At 39.4% G+C, this 25,986-nt stretch overlaps 1 protein-coding gene across 1 annotated transcript; it reads right to left on the minus strand.

Annotated features, from left to right (window-relative positions):
• Positions 1–7,538: 7,538 nt before the first annotated feature.
• Positions 7,539–13,532, minus strand: LOC121369470 (chondroitin sulfate synthase 1-like). The gene is made up of 3 exons (XM_041494573.1): positions 13,302–13,532; positions 10,323–11,360; positions 7,539–9,522 (listed from the first exon to the last, which is right to left on the minus strand). The coding sequence occupies exons 2-3, from the start codon at positions 11,058–11,060 to the stop codon at positions 8,140–8,142; spliced, it is 2,121 nt and encodes a 706-aa protein (XP_041350507.1). The 5' UTR covers positions 11,061–11,360; positions 13,302–13,532; the 3' UTR covers positions 7,539–8,139.
• Positions 13,533–25,986: the final 12,454 nt, after the last annotated feature.

A 25,986-nucleotide genomic window follows, 5' to 3' on the forward strand; every position in this document is an offset into this window, starting at 1 on the left:
TGCAAGTGGTTTACACCTACCCATTGAGCCTTGCGGAGCACTCACCCAGGGTTTGGAGTCTGTATCTGAATTAAAAATTCCATGCCACGACTGGGATCCGAACCCAGTACCTACCAGCCTGTAGACCGATGGCCTACCACGACGCCACCGAGGCCAGTCATTACGTAGGTTATTGCATTGACAAAACATGATACAGCTATTTCGACATTTTGACAATGGTAGTTTATTTTGTAATGTAAAATAATATATATACTTATTGCTGACTTACTATTACAGAACATATTGCAAAAACCAGGTACGTTTGTTTCTTCAGTTCCAAGACTACTTCCTGTCGTGACGAGTTAAATATTACGTAACCACCGGCTCGCCAGAGGGCGTATTCACTGGGATGGTACAAAATGGCTGCGCCCGTTATATATAATAGCCGTCACATTTAACCGTTTTATTAATTAAATATAATAAATATACCGGGGTAGTTTTACCCATAAAATAATAAGGAAATATTCCGGTCTTTAAAAAGTGGTCTTAATAGCGGAGTGGTCTTAATATTGGGGTGGTCGTTAGGTAACTGGAAGCATCGAACCATGGTGTGAGAATTGAAGACATTGTTACTGGCCGTCATTTCGACACTGCCAACATTCAGTGACACATTACAACATTCAGTGACACATTACAGCATTCAGTGACACATTACAGCATTCAGTGACACATTACAACATTCAGTGACACATTACAACATTCAGTGACACATTACAACATTCAGTGGCACATTACAGCATTCAGTGACACATTACAACATTCAGTGACACATTACAACATCAGTACAGACATTACTACGCTAACAGTGATATAAAGGTGGTCTACAATTCCATGTGTTCCGTTACTTCTTTCCATCAGTCTATATTACAGCCACCAAAAACGTAGGCTTATAGTTCAGTAGAAGACATTTTATTTAAAGGTGTCTTTTTTCAAGAAGAATAAACGTTATGCCTAAAAAAGAAACTTGTATGTGTCCGGAAACCCGATACCACCTAGAATGTTTTTTTCTAATGTATTATTTTTGTTTTTAAACTAATATAGAGGAGGAATGAGAGCATGGATATTAACATTTCAGGGCTGTAGCTAGGATTTTTTGTTTGGTGTGTGTGTGTGGGGGGGGGGGGGGGGGGGGGGGGGGGCACTGAGTAGTTAATAGTCTAAAACTCCTTAAACAGTTAAGAGAATTTTCTTTAAGTTTCTATAATGCTTTCCGGATTTTTTTCTTGGCCCCCCCCCCCCCCTCCGCTAGCTACAGCCCTGCATTTTATTTTGACCCGCAGGGGTGAATGTAGTATATACACGCACATATATATATATTTTTTAAATGCCGACATATCCTATCTATTTGTTTTTCGGCATGTTTCCGCAAACGCAATTTGTTTATGCTTTATGTGAATTAACCTTGGTATAAAGTGCACCTACTGGCAGTAGTTAGTGAGAATGTCTCTATCAGCTGAAACGATAGAGTGCAAGTTGATACATCGGATACATATATATTGTGGGACTCGAGAGAGGTTCTTTGTTAGCTTTGTCATGGATATGCTACATGCATACACGATTTATTATTAAGACATTTTCTTTGAAGTGAAGTGAAGTAACAAAAGAAGAAGAAAAAGAAGGAAATGTTTTATTTAACGATGCACTCAACACATTTTATTTACGGGTCATATGGTAAAGGATCACAGATATTGAGAGAGGAAACCCGCTGTCGCCACTTCATGGGCTACTCTTTTCGATTAGCGCAAGGGATCTTTTATACGCACCATCCCACAAACAGGGTAGTACATACCACAGCCTTTGTTATACCAGTCGTGCACTGGCTGGAACGAGAAATAGCCCAATGGGCCCACCGACGGGAAGTAACAAAAGATTAAACTAGGTGCGTTTCGGTGATATTGAGAGAGAAAGATTAAACTAGGTGCGTTTCGGTGATATTGAGAGAGAAAGATTAAACTAGGTGCGTTTCGGTGATATTGAGAGAGAAAGATTATCTTTTAACATGCCCAGTACGGTTTCGGGCAGGTGATTTTGAATACATTATGTTTTGTTTGCACTGACATTTACAGCAGACTGCTTTTAAAGATACCACCCTGAGTTTACTGCCATTGTGATACATCTATCCTTTCTAACAACTAGACGTGCATGTTTGCAGCCATTATAAGTTGTTTCCAACTAACACAGCCTCTTTGTACTACCAAGATTAAATATATTTTCTTGTTTAGAATACCAGTATCTGTATATATCTAATGTGTTTCGGTCGCGTACTTATATTTGCAGCAGTCGTTCATTTTACTTCCTATTATATATTTTTTCGTACGTACGAAATTATTGGATGATAAAACCTACTCTGGGCTTCTGCAAATATTAGGAGACGACAAACACCTTATTTATACAAACGCTGATATTATAAACAAGAAAATATACTTAATATTATGTAATATTAGTCATCATAAAGGATTTGTTAAAGGGACATTCTTGAGTTTGCTGCATTGTAAGATGTTTCAGACTAATAAAATATTTTACGATGAAATTTACATATTACACTTTTTTTCTTGTTTAGAATATCAGTGTCTGTATGTACGAACAAAAATATTTTAGGAAATAAAATGAAATTTAACGTAGTACAAATATTAGAACGATCAGAATCACGTTTAATATACAGCCACTAATATTTTGTGCAAAAAAATATATTTGATATGTAATTACAATCACTAAAACGTCTCTGTTAGTCGATAACATCTTAAAAATTGCAGCAAACTCAGAAATATCCCTTTAATCGTACATTACAATTGCAGCAAACTCAGGAATGTCCCTTTAATCGTACATTACAATTGCAGCAAACTCAGGAATGTCCCTTTAATCGTACATTACAATTGCAGCGAAAACTCAGGATAGTCCCTTTAAAAATATTTTCTTGTTTAGAATATCAGTGTCTGTATGTAATAATATAATGTTGTTGGTTTTGTCGTCTTAAAGTCTGTAACAGCCAAAACATGGGTATTACCTTCAAACAATTTCGTACACATGAACAATTATATTTTAGGAAGTGAAATGAAATTTGAGTTACTACATTAGGACGACCAGAAAAAGCTTGAATGTATAAACACTAGGACGACCAGAAACAGCTTGAATGTACAAACACTAGGACGACCAGAAACAGCTTGAACGTATAAACACTAGGACGACCAGAAACAGCTTGAACGTACATACACTAGCACGACCAGAAACAGCTTGAATGTACAAACACTAGGACGACCAGAAACAGCTTGAACGTACAAACACTAGGACGACCAGAAACAGCTTGAATGTAGATATACTAGGACGACCAGAAACAGCTTGAATGTACAAACACTAGGACGACCACAAACAGCTTGAATGTACAAACACTAGGACGATCACAAACAGCTTGAATGTACACACACTATGACGACCAGAAACAGCTTGAATGTACACACATTGATATTCCAAACACGAAGATGTCTGTATTTTGTGTCAAAGGGGACCCTTTAGTCGGAAACATGTTACAATTGTGGCAAATCTGAACAAGAAAAGATTTTACAATAATAAAAATTCGTATCTCTGCACACAACAGAGTCAAAAGGACTGCTACTATAAAGCTCTTTCAAGTGCTCTCTCTTGAAGCGTGTGCTAAAACAGCTAACTCTGAATGTGTACGTTAAGCCCTATGACCTGACCTATCTTAAAACCGGCCTAGGTGGTGTCGTGGTTAAGTCATCGGACATAAGGCTGGTAGGTACTGGGTTCGCAGCCCGGTACCGGTTCCCACCCAGAGCGAGTTTTAACAACTCAATGGGTAGGTGTAAGACCACTACACCCTCTTCTCTAACTGACCACTAACCCACTGTCCTGGACAGACAGCCCAGATAGCCGAGGTGTGTGCCAAGGACAGCGTGTTTGAACCTTCTTAATTAGATATAAGCACGAAAATAAGTTGAAATAAAATGAAATCTCTCTTGAAGGAGGACAGCCACTTTATAGGACGAGAAAGCCTCATGATAGTCTTTTTAACAAGAAAACAACAGACAGACCGGTATCGCCTCACATCCTGAGCGAGTTGCGAGTTTTAACGACTCAATGGATAGCTGTAAGTCCACTACACCCTCTTCTCTCACTGACCACTAACCCACTGTCCTGGACAGCCAGCCCAGATAGCCGAGGTGTGTGCCCAGGACAGCGTCATTGCGTTATTTCTCGTTCCGACCAGTGTCCCACAACTAGTGTAACAAAGACCGTGGTATGCACTATTCTGTATGTGGGATGCTGCATATAAAAGATCCCATGCTGCCAATCAAAAGGTGGCGAAAGCGGGTTTCCTCTCTTATAATCTGTGTGGCCCCCAACCATATGTTCGACGCCATATAACCATAATTAAAATGTGTTAAGTGCGTCGTTAAATAATAATAAAAAACCTGATGTGTTCTCAGAATCAATCACCCTCACTAAAAGTGTTTTCCCTCCATCTAACCAGTACCCCACGAAAAGAAAAATAACCCATGTTGCTTTTTAGAAGGATAAACCTATCTTCCCTCTTTCACTCTCAAACAAATCTACAAATATTTATATGTTAGACACTAAATAGCCGTTATTTACAATGGTCTGACAAACCGGTCTTGTGTTTCCGATGGACCGGCCTCGGTGTCGTCGTGGTTAGGCCATCGGTCTACAAGCTGGTAGGTACTGGGTTCGGATCCCAGTCGAGGCATGGGAGTTTTAATTCAGATACCGACTCCAAACCCTGAGTGAGTGCTCCGCAAGGCTCAGTGGGTAGGTGTAAACCACTTGCACCGACCAGTGATCCATAACTGGTTCAACAAAGGCCATGGTTTGTGCTATCCTGCCTGTGGGAAGCGTAAATAAAAGATCCCTTGCTGCCTGTCGTAAAAGAGTAGCATATGTGGCGACAGCGGGTTTCCTCTAAAAAACAGTGTCAGAATGACCATATGTTTGACGTCCAATAGCCGATGATAGGATAAAAAATCAATGTGCTCTAGTGGCGTCGTTAAATAAAACAAACTTTACTTTTTTGCGTCTTTCCGTTAGTAGATGTGGCAGAGGCTAGCTAGTGTCCTCTACGCTCTTTATATGTGAGGATAGGGCTAAAGCATACTTGGTGTTGACAACTGTCAATTATCATGTCTAACTGTTGTCAAGTACTTCCTAAATCTTAAGTCACGAACCTATTGTTTAAAGGGACATTCCTGAGTTTGCTACCATTTTTAAGATGTTATCGACTAACAGAGACTTTTTGACGACTGTAATTACATATCAATTATATTTTTCTGCATAAAATATTAGTGGTTGTATATTAAACGTGTTTCTGATCGTTCTAATATTTGTACTAAAGTACTGTCTGAAATAGAATAAAAATGATTTTCGTCGATTATTTCTTACATATTAAACAGACAAGTAAATATTTTGTAAATATCTATTTAATGATAGTCTACCTAATTTAGCATTTACTTGTTTGGGCTCTCATTGATGTGCAAGGTGGTGTTTACTCTTGAAATTAAAAGAAACATGTCAGTAAACAGGTGATTTGTGCACTTTATTGCAAAAGACTACAACAAAGTTTGGTGTTAATTTCATTGCTGTTACAATATGTGAGGGACTGTTTCTGATGACAGTTTACCCCTATTCCTCTCCAAAACAAAATGTTTGTAGACATTATAAGCAACTTTTGAACAAAACTGTAAAGAACCGTTCTGAGTTTGTGATCTATTATACCGGTATTAAAGGTGCTATCTCAAAGTTGCATAATAACAGCTATTGCAAATCATTTTTTAAATTAAATTTTGCTTTAACATTTAAAGACTACACCTTTAACTAAATGCCCATAAATGATTATATGAAGTAATTTTATCTACTAGTAAAAAATTAATTTTTATTGGAGAATCTTTGTCACAAACAGATGCTCACATATAACTTCTAATATAGCACCTTTAAGTGGTTGCAAGATTGGGTAAATTTGTAATGTGCTTATATTGAATTTATATTCACTAAATATGCTGGTCTTAATTAATAATTTATGCTGCAATTCAAAATAATCAGTTAATTTGCAATTTTAAACAATTTAATTAAAATTAACTCCACTATTACATGTGGATCTAACAGCAGCCTGTTGGAGGTCATGTCCAGTTGAACTTTCATTCGACCAATCAAAACCTTACTTGCAAAATCATGCCAGTGATTTGAATTTTTTTTGAAAACATTCGGGATTATGCCGAGGGTATACGAAATGATTCGGGTGAATTACGAAGTATGCCGGAAACTAATTTCAATTAATTTTTTTTATATAAAATTCGTTTCAAGACGAAAAAAACCCCGCGATGGTATAGCCATAAAATCTGTTTAAACCAGTATACAATCCAGAGTTTATTACTGCACTTTCCCCCTTGTTTTTTCAATGTTGAAATAGACCAACAAGTTTGCCTGTTGCATAAATAGTCTCGCCCGATATTTTTAGAATTTATATGCTCCCGAATCACGCTATTAAAGGCGAAGTGTAATTGGTTGATATTTAAATTGTTATTTATAGATGAAATGTCACATGGACATGGGAGTCCACGCATTGCTGTTAGATCTACTGGCATATACCAGTAGAGCTAATTTTAATCAGATTGAATTTTAAATTAAAAGTTTGTTTACGGGTAAATGAAATTGACACATATCATCAAAATATGTTATAGTCTGTTCCAATAAAGGTAACAAATCTCCTGTTTACTGACACCTTTATTTTAATTTCAAGAGTAAACACCACTTTGTACATCAATGAGAGCCCAAATAAGTAAATGCTAAATTAGGTAAAGTATCATTAAATAGGTATTTATAAAATATTTACATGTCAGTTTAATATGAAAGAAATAGTTGATGAAAATAATTTTTATTCTATTTCCGACATTTCATTTTAATTCCTAAAAAAGATTTTTTTCGTACGTACGAAATTATTTGAAGAAAAAGTCCTGTTTGGGCTTCTTACAAATATTAAGACGACCAGAAACACATCGAATATACAGACACTGATATTGAAAACCCCCCACCAAAACAATTAATATGTAAGTTTAATCGTAGAAATGTTTTATTAGTCGGAACCATCTTACAGTGCAGCAAACTCAGGAATGTCCCTCACTCTTAAAAGACATTGGACCTACTTGTTGGTTTTGGGGAGACCCGGTTATTTGGTGTCCGATCTTCTCATTTCGATACTTTGTTGAGAAATAGAGGACGGTAAATCCGCTGTCGCCACATTGGCTACGCTTACCGAAAAAACAGCGATGCCTGTTTCATATTTAAATTTCGTTTTTCTTTTACGCCAATGAGATAATTTATTTATTATTCACAAACTGTAATTTATAACCCAAGTTAAGTATAATTATAATCGCTATGTAGTCTATAATAATAAAACATTTAACAAGAACATTTACAAATACACTGAATTTCACACGTAGTAGTAAACAGTTCCAAGTCATAAGAATAACATAAACACAGGAACCATTTATTCATATTTCATTTTATATTTTATATTTGTGTTACTCAAAACACGTTACAATGTCATAGATACATCGATGATGTCAATATCACAAATGGCAATTGCCGCAAGCTTGCAGCTGCTATACAAAGTAGTATAGACATACGATGAATTCAGATATAAATACTGTAAACCATTATACATCTTTAACGGAATGATGAAAACTTGGGAGTATGGCACTGAGCATTCAAACAGTATATCTGAAATGGCTATACCTAATGCTGCTGAAGAAGAAATACTGCTTGAATGTACTTCTCGAATGAATACTCGAACAATGAAAGTGATTTTTCGTCCCCAAATGCCCAGTCTTTTATGATTAATCGTTGAGTTCGCCATCTTTGTTAAATAGAGAGTTGGTCACCCTTGGTACATAGAAAAACGTACACGAAGGGCAGTTAAATACCATATATCTTACAATGGGTTGTTTTAAAACATATCTAACGAGCGAAACCCGGTAAATAGAACTACTGTAAGTCGTTATTTGCAGAATAGAACTACTGTAAGTCGTTATTTGCAGAATAGAACTACTGTAAGTCGTTATTTGCAGAATAGAACTACTGTAAGCTGTTATTTGCAGAATTTATATGATCCAAGTACATTTCTGCCAACCTTGTTTGCGATCCAAAGAACGTGTATGTGAGCTTACGACAAGCATCTGTTTGGCTTTGTAAAATATTAAACGTACATTTGGTATCATCGTTCAGTAACGTAATGCCTGGATCGACCGTTCGAAATATATGTAGATAACTCTGTAGGAAATCATTATACAGTTCTGTTCCCTCGTGGCCCAAATCTTTATTGCTTCGATTGAAAGTCGTAACCTGTACCAAATCAGATTTATAAATTCCCATAGTTCCAAATCCAAAATAGCGCCACATTCCCCGCTCTTCCTCCAGATTAAATAACGTGTTATTGCACATCTTCTTCTTATAGCAGATTGTCCTTCTGTTAAACGCACTGAAGGTGATTGGGAAGTATACTTGTTTCTTTTCCACAGTGTTCAAGAGAAGTCTGTTTAAGAATCCCGCTGTGAACACCACGCCAGGGTCAGTCCACAAAATGAGACCATGTTTCGGAACCGAGTTAATACACCGGTGAATTCCTTTTTGATGTCTCTCACCAATTTGCAGTATTGAAACATTTATATGAATGTTTTTCATTTTCGAATACTGAGAAGAATAGTTTAACACCTTGTTATGATCGTTATGGATATCTCTCTGTACGGCAACACACACATAAATACCACCACGAAATGCTCCTGATATAGAAATTAAATGCCGAAGAAAACGTAAAAATTGCACCAACTGATTGTGTATGAAGAGTACTATATAAATGTTGTTTTTTAGTCGAAGAGGAATATCTTGTAAATTCGGATGCTCCTCGACAACTGGAGAATCAAATGTCTTTTGAACCAAGACAAGCCGACGTCTAGAATTATTGCACTTTAACGTCAAGACATGCATCAGTCCGCGACTTGGTGTCAGATGCTCGTATGCATACCGCGTGAGGACGTAACACATGATTCGTGTTGACGTTATGTGTCTGTAAGTTTCCACGACTGCGGTGTTCAAGTCAGATTGCCTTCCCTTGAACCGCAGACCCGACCAAGGCTTCTGGTAGGAATGCTTTCTAGAGTAATATTTCCCTGACTGAATAAAGCTCCACTCATTGTTGGCACTCGAAATAAATAAATCTGTACCAGACCTATTGTTATCCGTGATTGTTTTGTATATCTGGTTGGAAACCCGAGAGACTTCATTTCTCAACTTTGCGATTTTTATTCTCCGCTGTCGAAGCACCTGTTCTTGCAGCACAATCTGAAGTTTATAAACATGTGAAGAATTGTTGAACGGGTGGATTGTCAACGCCGACAAAAGAGCCGTCTGCACTGGATGGATTGTGGATTCGTTCCGTATCTGATAAAACAGATTCGACATCTGAAATGGAGATACAGAAAGGGTATTATTATATGTTTTTACAGTTCCCATTCATCTTTAAACACCGTACACTTAACGGTATATGCCGATGGTTGAATTAACGATGAACTTGTCTGGAATTACAACATTGGTACTGGCCTCATTGGAGTGGTAGTAAAGCCATCAGACGTAAGGTTGGTAAGTACTGGATTCGCATCCCGATAACGGTTCCCACCCAGAGGAAGTGTAACGACTCAGTGGGTAGGTGTACACTAACCTCTAACCCACTGTTCTGGATAGAGTGGCCAGATAGCTGAGGAAAGCCAACTTGAACCTTAATTGGATATAAGTACGAGGATAAATATACTGAGAGGCATAAATAACGCAATTATTTATTGAATATAATAAATGTTAATCACAAGCCTCTGAGAATTGAAAATTTACATAACCCATTTGTCGGTTACGCAAAACCAAATTCGTGTAATCCATTTCTTTTTTGCGTAACCCGTAATGTCCACGTAAATATTGTCCTTGATTTAATGCGCGAAAAAAAAAAAAACGATTGCGCAAAATTAGATTTGTGTTATTGTTGAAAGTTTGAAACTTATTTCGGTACACGCAGGCCCTTTAAAACTTTATTTCGGTACACTCAGGCCCTTTAAAACTTTATTTTGTTACTCAGGTCGTCAAAAACCAAACAAACAATAAAGTTTTTAACTTTCAAAGCTAACGCAAAACTAATTTTTCGTAATCACTCTTTTGTTAGCACATTAAATCAAGGACATCATTTACGTCAAAAACCAAACAAACAATAAGCTCACTTGATATGATGCCGTGCAGTGGATACCGACTATATTGTACACACATCTGCCAAGTTCCGTGTCCTCGTGACTTGTGACAGCTGGCTTCAGACACTCTGACAAGCCTGGACCAAGACTGTCCATGGACTTCCGCGACAGAATGACGCCTGGTCCACCCATGCAGAAAGGAGTGGTCGGACCCACGTTTTGATCGCCTGTCTCGTTCGGCTTGAACAGACCTGGCTGGCCAATGTATTTCGGTTTAGAACTGTCCAAGCTTTTCAGGAAAAGTTCCAAGTTGGAAACGTTGATGAAGATGTCGTCTTCGGCTCGAAGAAACCATTCGTAGGCTTGTCCGTATTCCCTGAACATGTATTCCAGTGTAGCGAGACCTAGGAATCGCTGAGGATAAACATCGCCCAAGATGTTACCAAGGGAGACAACTGGTAGATCCCCAACATAGGCAGGTCCTTTGCCTATGAAAAATATGACTTTCCCGGGTATACGTTTTGCCCAGGTTTTGTACATAGTCAACACTAGCGTATTTAGACTCTCCCGAGACGTGACGATTCCAACAATTAAGAAGTCTCTCTCTTTCACCGGCAGAACTGTCTGTTTGTCCAAATTGTTTTCAAGGAGACAAGCTCTCGGATTGAGCTTGCTGTTGATTCTAACGTGAGTCAGCCATTTTGAATATATAATGATGCCAAAACAGATTCCATAGAACAAATAAACAATTATAGGGATTTGTCTTTTCATTATTTACAGTGCAGGTAATAAAAGGAATTAGCATCAAAGACAGTCTCACGTAGTGGCCGTGACAACAGTAATTCCAGCCAAGATGACCTCTACGACACTACCTCTGGTCCAAGCGTCTTTGGAAGGTGGATTTGTTCGCCAGTATCTCTACCTGCAAGTTGCCATAGAAACACCGCTGCCTGTGATCGCTGCTATGGACGTCTTGTACTGCTACCTTTTCCCATCACACTCAACAGCTTGAGGACGATAAACAACAACACCATCAACACCCCAGTTCGTACGGTCATAACGATGAGGCATCTGCAACAGTTCAATATGTTAATAACCAGAATAAAAATAACAATGTGTATATATATATATATATACATGTATATGTATATGTATATGTATGTACGCACATACATACATATATATATACTACTCAAAAGAATTTAAGGGTCAGACGATATTTTCGACATTATTTTCTGAATGTCAATTATATTAGCTAGACCATAATATCACGCATGGTATTGTTCCATTTTGACGAAAGTGGGTCTAAGCAACCCATAAATGAATTAAAATCCACTGTCATTGACACTGTCGACTAGTTCTAATGGCGAAAACATGCTTACATTTGCACGTAAATTAGGGCGAAAGCGAAAGGTCTGCTAAGTGCCCATAACTTGCTTTTTCACAAAGCGCTTCATTTGCACGCTTTGCACGTGTATTCCATATTCCCAATGCTGAATTTCCGTATAATTGGAGCTTGCGTTCGTGTACGGTGCACACTCCAAATTCGACAATGGTACGACTTCAACTGACTATCGAAGATCGAGGAAGGGCTATTGCTTGGCTTCAGGATGGCAATACGCAAAGAAATGTTGCTCTGAGACTTGGTGTCAGTCAGAGTGTCGTTGGCCGACTGTGGCAACGGTACCAAGCAACGAATTCTGTTCGAAATCGTCCACGTTCGGGACGACACCGAAGCACTACAAATAGAGAGGACCGCTACATCATCAATATGGCTCTACGTCAACGCACAACTACTGCACGCCGATTACGTGACAATCTGCGGACTGCGACTGGAACTCGAGTGTCTGATCAAACCATACGCAATCGTCTGAGAGCCAATAATCTACGCTGCCGTCGCCAGGCTGTTCGACCACCACTCCTACCACGTCACAGAACGGCCAGACGTCACTGGTGCACACTTCATCTGCGGTGGCAACGTGTTCAGTGGGGTCGAGTGATGTTCACTGATGAGTCCAGGTTTAGTCTCCAGTTCAACGACGGTCGGGTTCGTGTCTACAGACGTCCTGGGGAGCGCTTCGCTGACGTTAACGTTAGACAACGTCACCGGTTCGGTGGTGGCAGCGTCATGGTGTGGGGCGGCATCTCTATCCACCACAGGACCCCCCTCTATGTGGTGGATGGCAATCTGAATGGAATCCGCTATCTGAATGAGATTATCCGGCCGTTGGTTCTCCCAGGCCTTCAGCAGATTGGCGGCGGGGCAGTTCTGCAGGATGACAATGCCAGACCCCACCGCGCCAGGGTGGTAACGGACTTTCTCAGACAACAAGGTATCGCCAGGATGGATTGGCCAGCATATTCGCCTGACTTGGCCCCAATAGAGCACGCCTGGGACGAATTAGGCAAGAGAGTTCGGGATAACCATGCCCCTCCGGCCAACCTTCATGATCTGGGTCAACTTCTTATGGCAGAGTGGCAGGCCATTCCCCAAGAGTTCTTCAGACGTCTGACCAACAGCATGAGGCAACGATGTGTCGAGTGTATTCGCGCCAGGGGTGGATTCACACACTATTAAACGAATGTTCTAATGTGTAAAATCCATGTTTGACAACCTTCAACTTTGACAGCATGTCATGTGACTTTCTTGTATACAGTGACGTTTATTTGTGGTTTTTTGTAAATATGGAACAATAAATTAATTTTTTTGTGTAGTTTACATCATCAGTGTAATACACTCTGAAACTTATTTGGTTATAAATTTTTGACCCTTAAATTCTTTTGAGTAGTATATATATATATATATATATATATATATATATATATATATATATATATATAATGCAATGATTTAAACTATTTAGTTTTGCGTAACCCATTTATCGTTCGCGTATTAAATATAGAACAACATACAAATGGCCATGATGGGTTACACAAAACCAAAATGTATAACGTCAACTTGTTTTTGCATTACACACAAATGGTTTACGCCAATTTTAAGTTCTCAAATACCTGATTTCTGCATTTTCGTGAAATTCGTCATCTGAATTTGACTGACAAATCCATTAACACTTTCTTTAAATTCCTCATCTACACAAGAGTGTTGATTAGAAGGAAGTGTCCTCCTCAAGCAACGTTTTCTTCTTTTTTAATACATTTTTTTCAAAGGAGCATGATTCGACCCTACATATAAACTTCACTCGCCACAGTCTAGACCCCCACCTGCATAACTTCCTGCATACCCGCCTGAAAACAATGTATTAAACTACTCAAAACGATAGCCAGGATACGCACGAGTAAAACCATTGTATATAAAGCGCCATCTTTGTGAGACATATGACACTTTCAATGTATGTCCTGTGTACATTGTAATACTATCCGAGCTTTCGTTTAGCCCACAACTGCTGACGCTTGCACCTTTGTTTTGGAAGAGTGATGACGTGCATGGAACAGATTTTTGTTACATATATACCCAGATTTTCTCCCGCAAGTCAATTTTGCAAACAATGTTTTCTAACGGGTTTTTAACTTGTGCCCATTCATTTTGTTGTTTATGCAATAAAACATGTTTTCAATCAAAACATTTTCCCCTCTAATTTCAAGTACCAAAATTTTGCTTTGTTTAACGACACCACTAGAGCACATTGAATATTAAGCATCGGCTAGTGGATGTCAAACATGTAGCAAGTAGCAAGGAATCTTTTATATGCTCCACTCCACAGACAGAACAGCTCATACCACGGCCTTTGGTACACCAGGAAAATGTGAAATCTCTAAAAGCCTAAAACGCGTTTTCCTGGAACAAAAAAAAGATGATATTTTAAAACAATGATTTTCTACTATTTTACTACTATTCTACTGTATTTTTGTTATTAAGGTTATTATTATTATTTTTAAGATAATGAAATTCTAGCACACAACAGGAGTTAAGGGTATTGACCCCATGTATAATACACTATGTTAAAATATATTAACATATTATGTTAAATATTTTTAGCAAGTGCTTATTATAACCTTAGTAACAGAAAAGGTTCATGTACCTCAGAACTATGATCAGTTCCTTTAATAATGAACATATTTATGAAAAAGAAACACATTTTTGGGGGTCCACCAATGTGGTTCGATTCTGCGACGCAAACACCTCAGGCGCGCACTCAACCGACTTCGCTAAATCGTGCCCCTATAAACAGCTTGAGGACACTCGTGCTAAGGTATGCCCTTTGCACTCTTATGGAAAAGTATTTTATATACACGTATGTGTACATGCTAACAAAATCATCCATTCGTGACGACTCCAGGTCAGGTCAGGTCGGCCCCTCTGTCCATGACAGGAAAGGTGGGGGGGGGGGGGGGGAGGAGGGACCGCCTGCACTGGCAATCTTCTTCCGCCTATGTACAACATAAAGTACCCTTAAAGGCAACGCCACACGATACGAGTTTTCTACGGTAAGACTACTAATTGTTACCAACTCACCGATCTCACGACTTTCGACTATCCGCAGGGCGAGACGTAGTCCAGTGGTAAAGCGCTCGCTTGATGCGCGGTCACTTTGGGATCGATCCCTATCGGTGGGCTCATTGGGCTATTTCTCGTATATCAAAGGCCGTGGTATATGCTATCCTGTCTGTGGGATGGTGCATATAAAAGATCCCTTGCTACTATTGGAAAACAATTGTAGCGGGTTTCCTCTCTATGACTGTCAAAATGACCATATGTGTGACATCCAATAGCCGATGATTAATAAATCAATGTGCTCTAGTGGTGTCGTTAAACAAAATAAACTTTAACTCTACGACTGTTCAGTTTAAGTTTTTCACAAAAGAAAATCGATGATAATATATAACTATCTACTCACCAGTAAAACACATAAACAAATAACACATATTTAAAAAATGTGTAATAGAAGCCATGACGATCATGAATCTGCCATAAACACATTTCACACCGTATCTATGCACAAAACTGGTTCCAAAAGATGTTTAGAAATAGATATGATAAAGTAGTGAGGGTATTTGGTCATGACTCGCTGTCAGGTGCTGACAAGATATAAATTTCCAATTCAGATTGTAGGAGGAATTCCACTTTTATATGGCGCGTGTGTACATGTACAAAAACATTTCAACAGCCTCCGTAAACTAATGAATGCGCACATGACACGAGTGTATATAGAATATTTCTAACACTAAGTAAAATATGAAGTGAAATATTGCTTCAGTTATTTTCAGGGCGAAGCGCCTTTAATGCAGGTCTTTACTGCGCATTGTTTGTAATAAAGAAGTCCGTTTTATGGGATCAAGGATATCTGGTTGTTATATAAAGAGATTACATTGGCGTGTAATAAAACGCAATCAAACATGGATTAGCCTTTAAATATTTAACGGCTTCTACTGTCAGTATTGTCGTTGAAGGCTACATCAAGGCATGCGGCCGCTATGCAGAACATACATAGCGCAAATGCATCTGGTCTGGCGACGTAGTAGTAGTTTATTAGCTTTACCCCTTCCGGGTCATAGGCATACATTTCAGTGGCGTAGGAAGGTGTAGTATAGGCTCGGGGTGGGGGTGGGGGTGTGGGTGTTGTGTGTGTGTGTGTGTGGGGGGGTATTGGGTAGTTTGCGTACATGATTCTTTTAGAGAGTTAACTTAATTTTCTTGTTCTATATGCCAAGGCCTTCAGAAAAGGTTTGGGTAACACTTCTAGGTCAAATACGATGTTTTGGAGTTGACCTAATTAGCATAATTCCAAGATGGCGGAATATTGAATGAGACATAACTTTGCATATAGAAGAGCATTTCAAGTGACACTAAAAAAAGTCAAATACACAAATTCTTCACCCCTCCCTACCATATCCCAGATAATAATTTAAAAAAACATCCAATGAAAAAGTCCACGTTAATAAAGAATAATGTTCAAGCATTAAAAACATCAGGCCTATACATGGTGTTTAATACAATACAAATGAACCTTTCATGAATTATCATTATTTATCATTGATAACTGTCCTAAATACTACTATTTAAAGATTACTACATTATTAGAACAAACATTTCAAACATACCAAAATACTGCAGAACCCAAGCTAATCTTATCAGACAATTACATTTTATATAAATATCTATAAATCTATATCCTACGCCAGTGCATTTCATATAGAATCCAATAGCATTTGACAAGTGGTGCATATATGGAGGATGGGAAATTAAATATGTTGAAAACGTAACGATAATGCATTTTTAAGATATTTACCAATATTACATAATTCTTCTCTGTTTCGAACAGTATAAACACAGATGGTTTGTGCCAGTAGTATTTATTAATATATATCGCACGTAATTGCATGCATGGACATTTCAAAATAAAGTGATATCCATCCTCTATATTATTCCGATTACACATCTGACATTTCCGTTGCGACCTTTCAGTACAATAATATCTATCCCCTTTAAACCCCTCAACCGCCCCCCCCCCCCAAAAAACAAAAAACAACAACAAGAACAAAAAAAACAACAACAGAAAAACAAAAAACAAAAACAAACAAAACAAAACAAAACCCAAAACAATCCAAAAACAAAACAACAAAAACTAAACAAAATCCCAAACAACAACACTCCCCCAACCCCCCCCCCCCCCCCCCCCCCCCAACAAACAAAAAACCCAACCCAACAAACCAAACCAACCCAACCTCCCAGTAGTAAGTCTTTAGATCATTAAGGCACGTATACATGTGTGTTATAGCATGTATTATCATAAATAACGGTTTATGTTTTCACTAACAGGTGTTTAGGAGATTTATATTACGCATTATTTGTAACCGTTTTACGAGGGGTCGAGAATATCTGATTATGATATAATGGGTTTAAATAAGTGTGTAATAAAACAACCAGCCAAGCATGGGTTAGCCTTCAAATCCAACGTTTTCTACGCGTGAAAGACTGCGCAAAGATATGCAAGCGATGTTTAGACCAGTTTAATAAATTGCACTGCTCTGGCGACGTAAAACGTTTGTTTTTATTTAACGACACCACTACAGCACATTGATTTATTAATCATTGGCTACTGGATGCCAAACAATATGTAATTTGACATAGTCTTAGAGAGAAAGGAAATGTTTTATTTAACGACGCCACTCAACACATTCTATTTACGGTTATACGACGTCAGACATATGGTTAAGGACCACACATATAGTGAGAGAGGAAACCCGCTGTCACCACTTCATGGGCTACTCTTTTCGATTAGCAGCAAGGGATCTTTTATATGCACAATCCCACAGACAGGATAATACATACGACGGCCTTTGTTAAAAAAATAGCCCAATGGGGCCACCGATGGGGATCGATCTTAGACCGACCGCGCATCAAGCGAACGTTTTACCACTGGGCTACGCCCCGCCTCTCTTATAGAGGAGACCCGCTACATTTTTCCATTAGTAGCAAGGGATCGTATATATGCACCATCCCACAGACAGGATAGCACATATCACAGCCTTTGATATACCAGTCGTGGTGCACTTGCTGAACAGAGAAATAACCCACTGACGTGGATCGATCATAGACCGACCGCGCATCGAGCAAGCGCTTTACCACCGGGCTACGTAAAAGGCACGTAACAAAGTTTAGGTAACCGCAACACTATTAGTATCGGCCAGAGCCTGAAATTTAACGAATTGGTATCACATGGACGGGCAAATTCTCATGGTGTTTTTTGAATAGCCCTATGTCTGTAGTTAATAAATTATTATAATAGACTTTTGTAATGAGTAGCTTTTTGGTGGATATCACCTCATAAACAAAGTGAGGCGATGACAAATTCTTGTACAATATTTTGGGGTAGGGATAACAAAATGTATCATAACTTTGCAGCCAATGAACATAACCGCACAAATTAACACTCAAAGTAATTATTGGTTTTTCATACTTTTATGTTAGTTTTGTACATATGACTTTCTGTCGTTTGTTGTAAAGACACATTTTTTCTCTCAAAACCATGACCCCTTTAATTACTCACAGGGTGTCTTATCATTCACATTCTAGGTAGTTGAATTGAAATATGTTCCTCATAAATGAAGCAGTAGTACCATTAATGCCAATGTGTCGGATTCTTAAAATCAACAAAATGTCATCACCTTTTGACCTCTGGTGACCTAATTATTACACCATTATTATGTATTACATATCAGTTTGTAGAGGAGTGTTATGTAAACATTTTGTGTGTTAATTTGTGCGGCTATGTTCATTGGTTGCAACGTTATGGCATATTGTGTTATCCCTACCCCAAAATATTGTCCAAGAATTTGTCCTCGCCTCACTATGTTTATTGGGTGATATCCACCACAAAGCTACTCCTTACAAGTCTATCATACCAATTTATTAACTGCAGGCTATTAAAAACACTATAAGACTTTGTCCGCCCAGATGATACCAATTTCGGCACTGGCCCATGGACTATAAGATCGCTTCAGCGAACGGGGCCCTGGTCAATGTAAACTACTTTCGGCTCTTTACAGGTGTTTACCCTTAACCTGCACATTATTTACGACTTACATGATCGATTTTGGCAAATCATGCGTGTTGCCTGTCGTTCTGGTGTTGGTAGTATATCAAAATAAAGTAATAGGAAATCACAAATGTACGTACCTCGGAAACAAGAGTAAGTAGCTTTAATTGCAAATTAATCCGAAGTTTGCAAAACAGCGCACCTGCAGTTTTATGTAGGCACGATAAGGGAGTTAACTGACCACAATTTTTTTTCGTCAATATTAATATTTGAATCGATCTACTCGCATACAAATATAGCACAATGGACATTTGTTATCATTTATGACACGTATACAAGAGAAGTCCGAATATGTACATAATAGTCACATGCGAGACGTTGTACAATCGTAATGTCAAAACTGTCAAGGTCTGCTACAAATATTATTTTAAAAAACCCGACGTGCAGAGTGCACTTACAAGTCAAGGCATTGCAAGTAATAGAAACTTGCCTGGAATACGGTATGATGTTAAAGAATGAAGGAATGAATGAATGTTCACAGCTCACCAGCACACGTACACACACACACACACACACACACACACACACACACACACACACACACAAACATATACACACACGCGCGTATACACACACACACACACACACGTATATATACACACACACGTGTATTATAATAATTTATTAACTACAGACATAGGGCTATTATAATAATGTATTAACTACAGACATAGGGCTATTCAAAAAACACCATGAGAATTTGCCCGTCCATATGCACACACACACGTACACACATACGCACACACACAATAAAAATGGTCATTATTATTACACCAACACATATACAAATGGATGACTGACGACACCTCAACACTAAAGATATGTCGGCTATATAAGATAAAAATTCCATATTTATAATAAAACAGTGTAAAAAGATGTGCAATTATATAATATCACAAGTAAATAATTTAAAGTTTGGAAAACAATTCAGTGTCTTTCTAAAATATTAACACAAATTCAGGGTGGAATCGAAAAAAACCATATTTCGTCTAAAAATACATATTGTTTTTCGTTTGCTTCAGAAGATTACATTCAAGTTCAGAGTGGAATCGAAAAGACCATATTTCATCTAAAATAATATTGTTTTCACATTTTCTTCAGACGACACTCAATCAAAATGTGGAACACGGCCAGTGCTCACACCGAGGTTGAGTATCCTTCAGAATGTGTCATATGTGCACACTCACGTGTACACGTTCACACCAAAACATGCACGGTCACACTCACAAATATACATTTAGACCCAGAAATACACGTTCTTACTCACATATACACGTTCATGCATACACCTTACAAGAAAATTACAAAAGACTTACCATCATGACTGTGGCAAAGATGATTGTGTGACTATTATGACTATAAACATTATACCTGTTTTAAGTTTCACTATGAAATGTGATAGGGTACAAACTATAGGCTGGCTTTTACTACCAACAGTCTGTGTCTAAAACGTACCCATCCGTGGAGTGTTTCCCATTGAGACTGCTTTGTTTCACACAATATACACGAATACCTACGCCCGAAACCGAAATCTGTGTGCATTGTGCGTTAACACTGGAGTAATTTCACGGTACTGCTTTCAGCGACAGACCTGGGCTAAAAGCTCTCGGCTCATGAACCTCAATGATCGTATCGAATTTGATTACAGAATCTCGTCCGACATCTCAGTACTTTCCTTTGTCACCGGAGTATCGGGTTCGCCTTGCTACTGTTTTGATTTAAGCTTCATACATATTCAGCACATTCCTCTTTAAAAGATACGGACCAGCACTTTATTCATAATGGTTTCAAAATGATGACATATTTGGCCATCGTCCGGCAATTTTGAAACCATAACACATTTTGTAAATTATGTCTATTATGGCTGTTTAGTGTGTGTGTGTGTGTGTATGTGTGTGTGTGCGTCTCTCTCTCTCTCTCTCTCTCTCTCTCTCTCTCTCTCTCTCTCTCTCTCTCTCTCTCTCTCTCTCTCTCTCTCTCTCTCTCTCTCTCTCTCTCTCTCTCTCTATCTCTATATATATATATATATATATATATATACATACAAATAATATTCTCTGCAACTTCACTTTAAAACATTTACCCCCCTCAAAATTTAACACCCGTAACGATATACGCTTTTGTCTGTATTCTATTATGAGAGGCGGGACATAGCCCAGTGGTACAGCGCTCGCTCGATGTGCGGTCGGTCTGGGATTGATCCCCGTCGGTGGACCCATTTGGGCTATTTCTTGTTCCAGCCATTGTACCACGACTGGTATATTAAAGGCCGTGGTATGTACTACCCATCTCTCATTATATGTGTGGTCCTTAACCATATGTTTGACGTCATATAACCGTAAATAAAATGTGTTGAATGCGTCGTTAAATAAAAGATTTCTTTATTTTTTCTTCTTGTATGACTACATTTATCAGATGGTACTTGGGTTTAATCAGACCAAGAAACTTTGGTGCAGTAAGTTCACTCGTGACAGCAGAAGCTGCTGGGATACACGTGTAACTATCTGGTAAGCTGGCAGTTGACTTACCCGACTTTCTGAAAGATATGTTCTTTTCCAATATTCTACAGTTAAATTTATTTTATTTAACGACACCACTAGAACAGATTGATTAATTAGTCATCGGCTATTGGATGTTAATCATTTGGTAATTCTGACACGTAGTCGTCAGAGGAAACCTTCTACATTTTTTTTCTAACGCAGCAAAGGAACTTTTATATGCACTTTCCCACAGACAGGAGAGCACATACCACAGACTTTGACCAGTTGGTGCACTGGTTGGAACAGGAAAAACAACAACAATCAGTTGAATGGATCCACCGAGCTGATTCGATCCTGTAACGCAAATACCTCAAGCGAGCACTCAACCGACTGAGCTAAATGCCCCCCCCCCCCCACTATCCCCTCCAATGTTCAGTGTCAGTCGACTGGTGTATGCATGGGTCGATCCCTCAACACTAGTTAATATGGAGCAATCATATGGGCGGACTGAGAGGGTGTCAATTGGGTGCTTAGCCATACCCCAAAGGGAAACCACAAATAGCAAACGTGCATCACTAAGCATTCAAATGAATGAAATGACACTCGTTCCCCTACCACATTCACCGAATTATTGACAAACCAAGTCCCACGTTTTCCACTTGAGTAGCAGGGCAAACGTATACAGCACAGAACACTGAACACGTACACAGAACACGTTTGTGTTGTCTGTTGACGGACATTTTGTTCTCATTTGATCTATACATATTTTTGTGCTTATATCCAAATACGGTTCAAGCACGCTCTCCTGCGCACACACCTCAGCTTTTTGGGCTGTCTGTTCAAGACAGTGAGTTAGTGGTTAGTGATATAGAAAGAAAGAAATGTTTTATTTAACGACGCACTCAACACATTTTATATACGGTTATATGGCGTCAGACATATGGTTAAGGACCACACAGATATTGAGAGACCGGACTCGGTGGCGTCGTGGCAGGCATCTTCTACAGGCTGGTAGGTCTGGGTTCGGATCCCCACAGCAAGGGATCTTTTAATCCAGCACCATCTCCAGACCCTGAGTGAGTGCCACGGACTTTGCTCAATGGGTAGTGGTAAACCACTTGCCCACCGACCAGAGATCCAATCCCAACAAAGGCCATGCGCTATCCTGCCTGCGGGACGGCGCAAATAAAACTGGCCCTTGCTGCCGTCGTAGTGAAGAGTAGCCTATGTGGTGGCCTTTTCCTCTACCACAGAATCAGAATGAAACTTTTTGACGTCCAATAGCCGATGATAAGATTAAAAATCAATGTGCTCTAGTGGCGTCGTTAAATAAAACAAACTTTACTTTTAGATCATTGAGGAGGAAACGCGCTGTCGCCACTTCATCGGCAACTCTTTTACCCGTATATACAGCTAGTCAGGTGATTTTTTTATGCACCATCCCACTGAAGGGCGTTACCAACATTTGATTATACCAGTGGTGGTGCACTGGCTGGAACGAGAAATAGCCCAGTGGTGGCCCGACACCCCAGAACGACCGCGCCTCGAGCGAGCGCTTTATCACTGGGCTATGTCCCGCCCTAGTGTTATAGAAGTCAGTGTGGTGGCCTTACACCCACCACTGAATCGTCAAACTCGCTCCACTCGTTATACCGCTAGTCAGTGTGGTGGCCTTACACCCACCACTGAATCGTTAAACTCGTCTACCCGTTATACCGCTAGTCAGTGTGGTGGCCCTACACCCACCACTGAATCGTTAAACTCGCTCCACTCGTTATACCGCTAGCCAGTGTGGTGGCCTTACACCCACCACTGAATCGTTAAACTCGCTCCACTCGTTATACCGCTAGCCAGTGTGGTGGCCTTACACCCAGCACTGAATCGTTAAACTCGCTCCACTCGTTATACCGCTAGCCAGTGTGGTGGCCTTACACCCAGCACTGAATCGTTAAACTCGCTCCACTCGTTATACCGCTAGCCAGTGTGGTGGCCTTACACCCAGCACTGAATCGTTAAACTCGCTCCACTCGTTATACCGGTAGTCAGTAGCTTCTAAATGGTATATAGTATATAATAGTATCTCTTGACATTGCATTTTATATTATGCTCAGCTTTAAATGTACCGTAAACTATGTATTCAACGAATACGTGCATCATTTGATGTATTTATACACTAGTAACATTAGGCCATGGCGTCGTAAATGTTTACATTTTCACTCGATTCCAAGAAATGCCACGGTAATTGTAGGTTGGTGATAAAAACATATACTATATTCATGACCGTTTGATACTATTTATTGTATAAATCGATGTTTAAAAACGAATCGAACGAGCAAATTGTGAATAATCATAAAGTTACATTTTCTGGTTACCATATTATAACATCATGTACAAATATGAAATACAAGCTCAAATGCATTTTTAAAAAACTCGTGGGTGTTCACTATGAACGGATATCGTCAAACGTATACGCTTGATTCGTCGCCTGTGCCGCCATAGCTCGGCAAAGCACAAACGACAGCCTGTTGTCAGTTTCAGTTAACACGTGCGTTTGCCGATTTCAGATTGTAGTGTTCGTCTCAAAACATTAAAAGAGAAATCTTGCGCTGTACGAAGAACGTTCGGTTGAGGATACGGTACTAGAGTCTTTCGTTAAAACCGGTTTGATCTTGACAACGTATTATCGACAGTCGTACCTTCCTATTTCAGAATTGTTAGTGTTAGTAGAACTTTCAAAGTTTAGTTTGTATACTAGTAACAAATTAATCATGTATATATTTTAAAAATAAAATATACTAAAGTAGACAATGAACGTTTTCACTTCTTAATTTTACGTTTTAAAATCGACAAATTCATAGAAATATTATTTCGTTTAGAAAGAGTAAAGCTGGGGGGGGGGGGGGGGTGTTGTTTAACGACATCAAAGATAAAGCATATTGATTTAATATCATCCGACCCCATACAACCGTAAATAAAATGTGTTGAGTGCGTCGTTAAATAAAACATATCCTATCCTACCTTCCATCGGCTGTTGGATGTCTAACATTTGGTAATTTTGACATATAATCTTAGAGAGGAATCGGGTGCATGTGCAGGGGGAGGGTATTGGAGGTCGAAACCCTTACTTGCCCAAGCTTAAAAAAAATGAAATGTATTTTTTGGGGGAGCATGGCCCCATATAAACTTCGCTCAACACAATCTATAACCCAACCCCGCTGAAATCCCTGCACACGCGCCTTGGAAACCCGCCACATTTTTTTTAAGCAAGGGATCGTTTATATGTACCATCCCACAGACAGGATATCACATACCATGGTCTTTTAAATACCCGCCGATGGGGATCGATCCTAGACTGACCGCGCATTTCCAGAAAACACCTTTTTAGGTCTAAGTAATGAATAAAACTATCATATAGTCTTGAAAAATGTTACGTAAATCAAACACAGTAAACTCTTCCTCTACCCCTAGAGCGTTACGTAATTAGTAACACCCCCTTACATGTAACGCGTATGCCAACAGCTGGCCACTGTCAAAATTTCAAGGCAAATCCCCCACCCACTGATCCCTGGAAAGGCGTTGTACCATACCTCTATGGATATAAATATGTTTTAGAGATATGAGACGACCCCTCAATCAAGACGGTTAAATTTGTTCAAAAATTGCGAAATCTCACGTGATCTCTTGTTGAGGAATTCTATACTTGTGATAAGCCAATGAAAACCGAGATCGGTACGAGCCCGTCAAAAGTGTCCCACTTTCAAAATACTGGCTTTGTTTTTGACCTGGATAAGCCAGCGTAGATAAACCAATGCGGAGTACGGCGTCATATATGCACCAAACGTAATTGGATTTTCTGTTCTATATGCTTAAATAATAAAAATATTTCCGATACTGCCGCTTTAAGATTCAGATGCCAGAAATCACTTTGGTGCTTATAAACCTTTGTGAGTCTAGACTCAAGTATGGGTCTTAATCACCTCATCAATGCAACTCGGCTACAACAGCAACTCCAACAGACAACAGAGATCGGTCTCTGCACACAAACAATTCGTAACCGCCGGCATGCTGCTTTGGTACGCGACTGTAGACCGTGCTTTCCTTTAAACCCCGTTCTCACTTGAACAATTTTCTACGCGAATTCCTTGCGACCACCAAATCGTACAGGGCGTGCGGGAGTCGCACGGCAGTTTGTTGATGATTCGCACACGTTGTAGGAGTGTCGTGTGTATTTCGAACATGTCGCATGCCGGTGCGACATTTTCAAATGTTTAAAATTATCGTACGGCTGTCTCTAGGTTCGCACAGTTCGCATTGGTCGCATAGAGGTTGCAAAGCAGTCGCACGGCAGTATGATAGGTCGCACGGGAGTCGTAAGTGAGTCTTAAGGGAGCCGAGATGTGCGACTCCCAGCGGACCCCCTGCGACTCCCGTGCGACATCCATCAGACTGTCGTGCAACCTGTGCAAATCTCATGCGAGCGTATGCGAGCCCGGTGCAGAAAGGCAGTCGCATGGCAGTTCCACAAGTGAGACTGCGCGGGGGAGGGGGGGGGGGACCTAGGTAATTCGTACGGGAATCGCACGGCTGTACAATCTTTTAGTCGCACCGCAGTTGTACGAAAAATCGTTCAAGTGAGAACTGGGCTTTACCCGTAACGGC

Source organism: Gigantopelta aegis, chromosome 3 (genome assembly GCF_016097555.1).
Source record: "Gigantopelta aegis isolate Gae_Host chromosome 3, Gae_host_genome, whole genome shotgun sequence".
Lineage (NCBI taxonomy): Eukaryota > Metazoa > Mollusca > Gastropoda > Neomphalida > Peltospiridae > Gigantopelta > Gigantopelta aegis.

What these genes read in the sequence shown, in the direction of transcription:
- LOC121369470 (XM_041494573.1), bottom strand. Translation starts at nt 11,060, where the DNA reads ATGAAAAGACAAATCCCTATAATTGTTTATTTGTTCTATGGAATCTGT. An exon ending in ACTGCACGGCATCATATCAA is followed by an intron (nt 9,523 to 10,322) that starts GTGAGCTTATTG and finishes TCTCCATTTCAG; the next exon opens with ATGTCGAATCTGTTTTATCA.